Genomic DNA, 8,746 nt, shown 5'->3' on the forward strand with positions numbered 1-8,746 from the left:
TTTCCTTTGTATGAGCCAATTAGAAAATACAAATAGCCATCCAAATTACCAGGTGAATCAAGGATGAACTATGTGTGATAAATGATGCTGTCAAGTCTTTTTCATGACTAGTTATTATTTATCTTGAAAACGTGTATGTAATGGATTGTATTTGCCTGGCTATGTAAGGGTATTAGTTTTTTTTTTTTTTTTGTCTTTGACATCACTTAGAGGATTGCCTGTGATACACATATGCCATTGCTTTAATATTTACTTAATAATAAAACTGTTTTATTCTTTTCTACTTTTTGGAGAGGTTTTCTGGGCTGGCAGTAGATTTATTTTTAATTATATTTTCCCAACAAACTCATCTCAGTTTTTCAGTCTGTGCTCTGTCATTTGTAAAATTAGGGAGGTGGAGTACATCTTTGAGATCTCTTATAGCCCTATGAATTCTAAGAAATAAAAAAAAAACACTATGGTGTATAAGGTTCAAAAACAATATGAATAATATCGTCTGAGTGATGTCAGTCAGTCTTTTTAACCAAGAAATTAACAACGAATTAAGTCTCTCGTCCCTCAAAACCATTTAAACCAAAACACTTATGTTCCCAATAATTTTTTTATAGCACATATCATATCTTTGTTCCTCAGACTATATATTACAGGGTTAATGAGTGGAGTAACTACAGAATAAAACAAAGTCACTATCTTCTGCATTCCAGTTTTATGCTCTGAAGTTGGGCTCACATACATGACCATTACTGAGCCATAGAAAAGAGAAACCACAGCCAGATGGGACCCACAGGTGGAGAAAGCCTTTTTTCGTCCAGCTGCTGAAGGGACCCTCAACACAGCTCGTAGGACCAGAGCATAGGACACCATGATGAAAAGAAAGGGAATAAATAAGAGCAGAGAACTTAAGGTAGAGCTAGTTAACTCTATCGCAGGAGCTCTGGTACAGGTGAGGGCCAACAGAGGACCAGGATCACATAGAAAGTGGTCAATGATTCTGGAGCCACAGAAGGACATCTGGGAGATGATGATGATAGGAACCAAGAACCAGAGAAAACCAAGTACCCAGCAGCTGACCACGAGATTGGTGCAGAGATTTCCGGTCATAAAAGTGGGGTAATGTAGAGGCTGGCAGATGGCAAGGTATCGATCAAATGCCATAATAGCCAAGAAAAAGCATTCTGTAGAACCCAACGAGAAGAAAAAGTAGAACTGGAGAAAGCACCCAGAGAAGGAGATGACCTTGGTGTCAGAGAGGAAGTTGGCTAACATGTTGGGGACTGTAGAGGTGACATACCAGATCTCCAGGAAGGAGAAGTTGGCGAGCAGGATGTACATGGGCGTGTGGAGCCTCCGATCCCAGTGCACAGCACAGATGATAGAACCATTGCCCATGAGGGTCAGGAGGTAGACTGCAGAGAAGAGCACGAAGAGGAGGACCTGCCCCTCCCTGGGGCAAGGGAAGCCCAGGAGGATGAAGCCAGCGATGGTGCTGGAGTTGTTGGAGGGTTTCATGGGTCTGTGAGCTGTGAAAGGACCAGCAAATTATTTAATGAATGTGTAGAGATAGATGGGGACCCAGGTATGTATTGAAGCTACCATGGGGAATGCAATAAATACTTATATATCAATTACTGCTATTTTTGTCTAACCCTGAAATACAATCCTTGCTTTGTTGGACTGTGAAAACACTAGAAGTTAGTGAAGATCAATAGATAAACAGAGATGTTTTCTTATTGTGAAATGTATGTAAACGTGTTTAATATATAAATATGTAGCTTATTAAATAATTATGAATAAAATTCCAGAGTAATTAGCATTGAGGTCAAGAAATAGAATATCACTTGCATCCTAGAATCTCCTCTCATGATTCACTCCAATCAGTATCCTCTGCCTCTTTGTTACTCTAGATTATAACATTCTCCTTTCCTTTTGGTAACTATCTCCTTGCTTTTCATTATTTTATTAACCAAGTATGCAATTCTAAGTATTTAGCTTTGCATGTGTTTATACTTTTATGTAAATGAAATCACATTTTATATAGTACTTTTGGATTACTTCTTGTGTTCAATAGTAAGTTTGTAAAATTCATGTTGTTCTATGTATCTTTAGTTTGTCTAGTTTTACTGCTCTATATCTTGGCATTCTATGAATAAATGGCTTGTTTAACCATTCTACTATAGATGAATGTTTTGGTTACTTCCAGTTTGGGACAATCAAGAGGAATGCTACTATAAACGTACAGGTTATATTTCTTAGTTCACATGAGCATGCACTTTTTTAAGGCTGTATTATAGGGTGTGTATTTCTTCAATTTTAGTAGGTTAAGTTGAACAGTGTTCCATCATTGTTGGTCTACTTTTCACTCCCAATGACAGTATATGAGAGCTCTGACTATCAACGTTCTTTTCTTGCTAAGTTCTGTATTTACTAGAGCCTGGGGAATGGCATATAAACTGCATTTTAACAGTCTTTCTCTCTCTCTCTCTCTCTCTCTCTCTCTCTCTCTCTCTCTCTCTCCTGATTATATCAGACTGGGTAGTTCTCTTCTTGGCAGTATTTTTTTTTTTTAATTTCAGAATAAGCAGTTATACCAGAACTCTTCTGTTCTCAAGAGAGAGTATTCTGGAAGTGATGAATTGTCTCCAGACTTGGAGGAGGAGGACATTTTATGTCTGATGCAATTTACAGCCATTTCTAGGAAGTCCATTATCCATCTTTTATGAGTTCAGATATTATGATCAGCCTTGTGATTTAAACAAGACATTTCTTAACTGTACCTCCTATTTAATGATATGCCTCTTCCAAGAGAGAATTCTTTGAAGTGTCTCAGGAGCATTTTCATAGGCTCACAAAGCAGTTTGTCTGAGAAGCTGTTTTATCAGAAGTGATTTAGAATTAATATAATGCTTTGCATTTAGCTTTTAACAAATATTCATAAAATGAATGAATAAATGCACTTTTTTAGTTCTTAGAAAGAGATTATACCCACATAGCTACTTGTGGGCCAAGTTGACTTAGATTGTATGACCAGGGAACAGGAGACCCTTGGGGCTATTGGAATTACTTTTCTCTTTTGAGGTAGTTAACTAATTTGTTGATTCCATTTTGTGTTGCAGTCTATCAAGTTCAGGAGTAAAACATTCAAATTAATTCTAGAAAATAGCTACTGCTCACTTCTGTTAATACAGTTTCTCAGTCATCCAGGGCAGCTACAGCTGAGGAATAGGATCAGCATTAATCTGGTCTTGTCAAAATAGAACTCTGATGGTCTGGGTTGGAAATATGATGCTGAAAAGTCCATGTAAACTATAGAACCTGATATTATTGATCTAATGTTAAGGTACACGCAGCAGAAAACTGGTAAAGAAAACTAAATTTCTTCCTCCCAATCACTTCTTGGGAGCACCTCAAGGCATAAGGATTTTGGGTGGTTATACATTTGCATAATGGCTTTATGTTTCCCTGGGTTAAGAAAACACTGACTTTTGTTAAATAATCCTGCACCCAGACCGTGGTCTTGGTAGCCTCTGTGAATAGGGCATGAAAAACATATATTTTCCAATATCTGGAATACAGCATCAATCAATCAATCATAAATTATTTTTGAGAGTTGGCATAGTTACCCAAGGAGTCTGCCAATGGTCTCTTTTAAATATTCAATAACAGTAAGCCCTCCCTGGATAAATGGCAGAAGGTGTCTAGGGAGAACTGGTTGATTACAATGTATTTTTGTTTTGTTTTTGGAGAGAAAGAAAATTTGTGCCAGGGGGCTAGCAAACTGATTAATATGTTGGAATTTATAATGTATGTACAAAGCTTCTTTCTCTGAGTCAGATCTAGTTCTAGATTTTGTATTTCCATGACATAGGGGACTCATGCAGCCAATAAAATTTCTCAAGATCTTGCTAGTCTATGTCTTAACTTATATTGCCTCAGGTCTTTTAGTGCCTGAGGTGAGGATGAACAGGTTCTGGTTCTTGTACCATAAACTTACACTTTCTAAATGCCCTTTCCTCTCTGATTTTAAGAATGTGTGACTAGGGACTGAAATTAAGTTTCAGATACAAAGTATTCCTTTTTTTTTTTTTTAAGTGAAATTAAACCAGAAATTAAGTATCTAATATATATTTGCATTAGTTTAACCAAGTCTCATTCAGGATAAAAACATTCCGAATATGGTCTTTTCTGAAGCAATAGTTGTTCCAAATTCTCTGTTCTGTGAATGAGGCCATTAACAAATGTTGGAGATATGAGAATACATTAACTAATGAATTGTAGAAGTGACTCAAAAGAAAATTTGCTATAACATGTGAAGGTCACTTACGGAATTGAAATCCCATTAAGTTAAAAAAAAGTCCTTTTTAGACCTATAAGTTTAATACCAACTTAGAGAAAAATCCCTCATTTTTCAATAGGTCAGAATAATTTTTTACTAATTGTGGTTTGGTCATCTTTAATTAAAGTGTTTTACAGGATGTTCCTTTTTCTTTCTTTTTTTGCAGAATGTTTCTTAAAGGTTATTTTGTGTGATAATCACTCTGCCCATCATCTCAAAACATTTTCAGTATTTTGAATGGTTTAGTTAATGTTCAGAAACTTACTTTTCCTGGTCTAGGCTATTTTACTGTTACATCTCTTCCTTTCTTTTGTTCCTTACATCCAACTCATCAGCAAGATGCTCCTGTTTCTAAAATATGACTCATAATACTTTTCTTTGACTTCATTGTCATGACTCAAGTTCAAATTTTCATCCTTTCTTCCTAGAACTTCTACAGCAGCATCCTTGGAGGCACCTCGCCTCTACTTTTGCCCCTCTACCCTCCCTTTGCCACACAGCAGCAGAGTACTCTTTGAAAATGGAAAAACCGATCATGTTAGACTTTTGAGTAAAACCATTTCCTCTTAAAACAAGTCTGAATCAGGAAGTCTTACAAAGCTGTTCTGGAAAACAGGAAAGTATTCTAGAAAACATGAATGGCCATCACCATTTTATACTCAATCTAATATATTTAACCAGACTATATCTTTACTCACCTTTTATTACTTAACTCCACTGTATGGTAGAACTATAATGTTCACCTGCCACAAGTCTGAACTGGAGCTGTAAAAAAGAAAAATGTGTGTGGGGAGGCTGGTTGAATCATCCTGTATAGACAAGAGACAGAGGGCCTGTGAACATGTGTACAATGATATCTGTGTCTATGTACCTGAGCCTCTTGGACTGAGTTAGTTAACAGCAATCACCCTTTTATGGTTTACTTGTTAAATTAGCCAACCCAGGAAAGGCCGACATGGGGTAAGGAAGACATTGCCTGATACTGTAATCTTCGCCAAAGCTCAGTACAGTAGAAGACTTGAGACATCTATTTGTTGACCCTTATTCCATAGCCAGTCCAGAGATGTTTCCTGCCAACTCGATTACTTCCTTTAGCTAGTCTGTATAGTTTCAGTGAGGGGGCTGTCACATCTGTTACACTGGGTAATCTGTTTCTGTTTAAAAGTAAAGATAATTAGATTGGGATAAGTGGTAGGCAGCTGTTGTATAATAGAGAAAGCATTGAATTGAGTAAGAACTTTTCGAAACTAGTCATAGGAAATTAATATTCAGTCTTCTTAGCAATAAAATGAACATAATTATGCCTTCTTTAAAGGGCTGTCATAAAGATTACTGAAGGAGATAAATGTCTGTGGAAGTATCTTGACCATTGCCTGACCAGTAAGAGCTTAAGAAATATTGGTTGTATGTGTATGGCCATAGCAAATACAAAAGGAGCTGTGGGTAAAATCTAGTTGGTTATGATTTTTTTACTCTTCCAAACACTATGCAACTTTATTACCTGGATCAACAAATAGAATTCCACACTGAATCTTCTCAAAGTTTTTTTTTTTTTCCATAGAGGGAAGAGATAGTCTTCTTGGCAATAATCAGAAAGGAGAAAATAGGTGGAAACTGTTATAAGAATCCTTGATTGTGTTTGCTGAAGGATGATGGGGTTATAAGCAGAGCCTGCCAGGAAGTAAGCCCTGTTTTTCCTGATCCTTGAGGATCCATTTACTGTTTCTAAAATGTAAACAGTGTCAAGAGACATCACTATGCTTGTTATTCACTTCCCTTGGGGCCTGCCTTAATTTCCGTTGTTGCAAGTTGAAATAATATTATGAAACATATTTTTTTCAGTGCAAGTTCAAGCAATATGTTTTTCTTGCTTTAAGCCTTCCACAGGTAGAATGAAATATTAACAAACCAGTTGATTGATTGTTTGATGAACAATCAACCAATAAGTCTATCTCAAACTCCCTTAAGTGTGCATACCATGTGTTCAACAAAGAATTTTACAAACTTGAAGGAAATAAAAACAGCTTCAGATGTCCATAACTGATCTGAAATTCACACCTAGACCTAAAGTTATTATAAGATGGTCTGATGCTTTTAGCTAGGTCATCTTGTTCTGTTATTAGACATAACAATTTTATGAAATACAACCTCACTTCTACTGCCCTACTTCCCACATTTTTCTTCAGGCGTCTCAATGCCTCGGTAAAACCAAAGCATCTAAACACACAGTGAAAGCTCAAAAAATATGTGTTGAAGGAGTAATTTTAACCTCTGGAGGATGTAAAAGCACAGCCAGTGTGATTGACTTGAGGTGGGAGAGTTAAGCCCCGTGGAGAAAGTGACCTAGAAATGCAGGCATGGAGAGTTGATAAATTAACAGTATTCAGGGGTATCTGTACTATTCTTTGCCTCTTTTCCATCCATTTTATATTCATTCCTCATCTCTGCATTGGATATGAGAATACTCTTTTATTTTTTAAACAGTTTTATAGTGGTATAAACTATTTACTAAGTGTATAATTTGATAAACTTTCACACATGCACATGTATATACACACCTGTGAAATCATTTTTATTATTAACTTAGCAAATGTAATTGTAAACTCCAATACCATGGTTATTTGCAGTCTCTCCCTCCTACCCCTCCTTGACCTTACTCCCTAGGTAACCATGGTCATCCTCTTACTATAGATAAATTTGCATTTTCTACAGTTCCATATTAGCTTTAAAACCAGCAGCCTTGCAACCAAGATATCTATGAAAATCAGGAGACTAGCAGCCACTGGAAAGGGAAGGCAGGGTTTGGAGCTCCTCAACAAGCCCCATTCTTGGAGAACTTTCACTATTTGACCTGTTTTACAACTCCCTGGAAAAACTTCCTTATTTTCAGGGCTTGTTATTTGGCCTGAATCAGAGTTTGCTCAAAGAGAAAAGCCCTATCCCAAGGATATCGTTGAAAACAATCAACAGCAGTTTTTTAATATTGCAGCTGCCTGAAGCAGTAATGTCAGTTGGGAAAAATGGGAGGCTAGACAAAAAACTTAAAAGGAAGATCTGGGGAATGAGATATCCATAGTGATTTTTTGAAATGCTCAAATATATTTCTAGGGATCTAGAAAGCCACATACATGTGTAGGGCTGTGCACATTTTTAAAAAAGACTTAAGATGACTCTAATGTTTACCTATGACTGTATTTGAGATCCTGCAAGAAGTAGAAAATGAAGACTAAGGCAGAGTTATAAACTGCTGGAGCACAAAACAGAGAGCCCCTCAGCAGAGAATGGATAACTCTTAGTTAAAGGAATTTAAGGAAATCTCTGTGCAATCATGATCTGACCACTAAAGCTAATCAAGCAGAGACTTCAGTAACTACACATCGCGGGTGATATAGACTTCACAGAATTAGTAAAAAAGAGTCATTAAAAAAAAAACAGTGACACACATTCTGGGAAACATGGCAGAGTGAGAGATGTCCTCAGATCTCTCCCCTTGAAACAACAATAAGCTGAACATCTAAAACTCAACAAAACACTCAAACTGTACACCAGCATGTCTGAACGTGGGATCTGCACATAAGAGCTACCATAAGACAGAGTCCTGGGTGTCAGGAGGTGGACTGGGAGAAATAAAGAAGCTGCCTCTTGCAGCTGCCTGAGCTCCCTGCAGGAGGAAGGGGGAAGGGTGAAGGTGCTATGAGTTCACTGAACAACCCAGCTTGGGAAAACTGTGAGCTTTCCACAGCTGGCCAGTGGCAGGTCCCAGTCATGAGGGCAGAAGGCAGAGAAGCAGAATGGGACTGGAGAGAAACAACAGAACTAAAGGGCAGAAAGACCAAAACACTATCATAGTAGGGGACTTAAATATCCCACTGTTGGATATGGATAGATCATCCAAACAGAAAATCAATAAGGAAATAACATCCTAAAATGACACATTAGACCAACTTGACACAATTGACATTTACAGAGTCTTCTATTACAAAACAGCTGCTTATACGTTCTTCTCTAGTACACATAGAATATTCTCAAGAATTGCCCACATACTGGGACACAGAGATAGCCTTAACAAATATAAGAGGGATGAAATCATACCAACTATATTCTCTGATCATAAAGCTTTAAAACTAGATATCAACTGCAAAATGAAAGCAGGAAGAACCACAAATACATGGAAGAATAACTGGGTCAGAGAAGAAATAAAAAAAGAGATCAAGAGACACATAGAAATGAATGATAATGATAGTATAACATATTAAAACTTTTGGAACATGGCAAAAGCGGTCATAAGAGGAAATTTCCTATCATTACAGGCCTATTTCTACAATCAAGAATGAGCCCAAATAAACAACCTAAAAAACTAGAAAAGTAAGTCCAAACGAGGCCTAAAGTCAGCAGAAAAAAAGAAATAATCAA

At 37.0% G+C, this 8,746-nt stretch overlaps 1 protein-coding gene across 1 annotated transcript; it reads right to left on the reverse strand.

Annotated features, from left to right (window-relative positions):
- Positions 1-582: 582 nt before the first annotated feature.
- Positions 583-1,564, reverse strand: LOC107506522 (olfactory receptor 11G2-like). Its single transcript, XM_016137221.2, has one exon. The coding sequence runs from the start codon at positions 1,507-1,509 to the stop codon at positions 583-585; it is 927 nt and encodes a 308-aa protein (XP_015992707.2). The 5' UTR covers positions 1,510-1,564.
- Positions 1,565-8,746: the final 7,182 nt, after the last annotated feature.

This window comes from Rousettus aegyptiacus, unplaced genomic scaffold (assembly GCF_014176215.1).
Source record: "Rousettus aegyptiacus isolate mRouAeg1 unplaced genomic scaffold, mRouAeg1.p scaffold_m13_p_3, whole genome shotgun sequence".
NCBI lineage: Eukaryota > Metazoa > Chordata > Mammalia > Chiroptera > Pteropodidae > Rousettus > Rousettus aegyptiacus.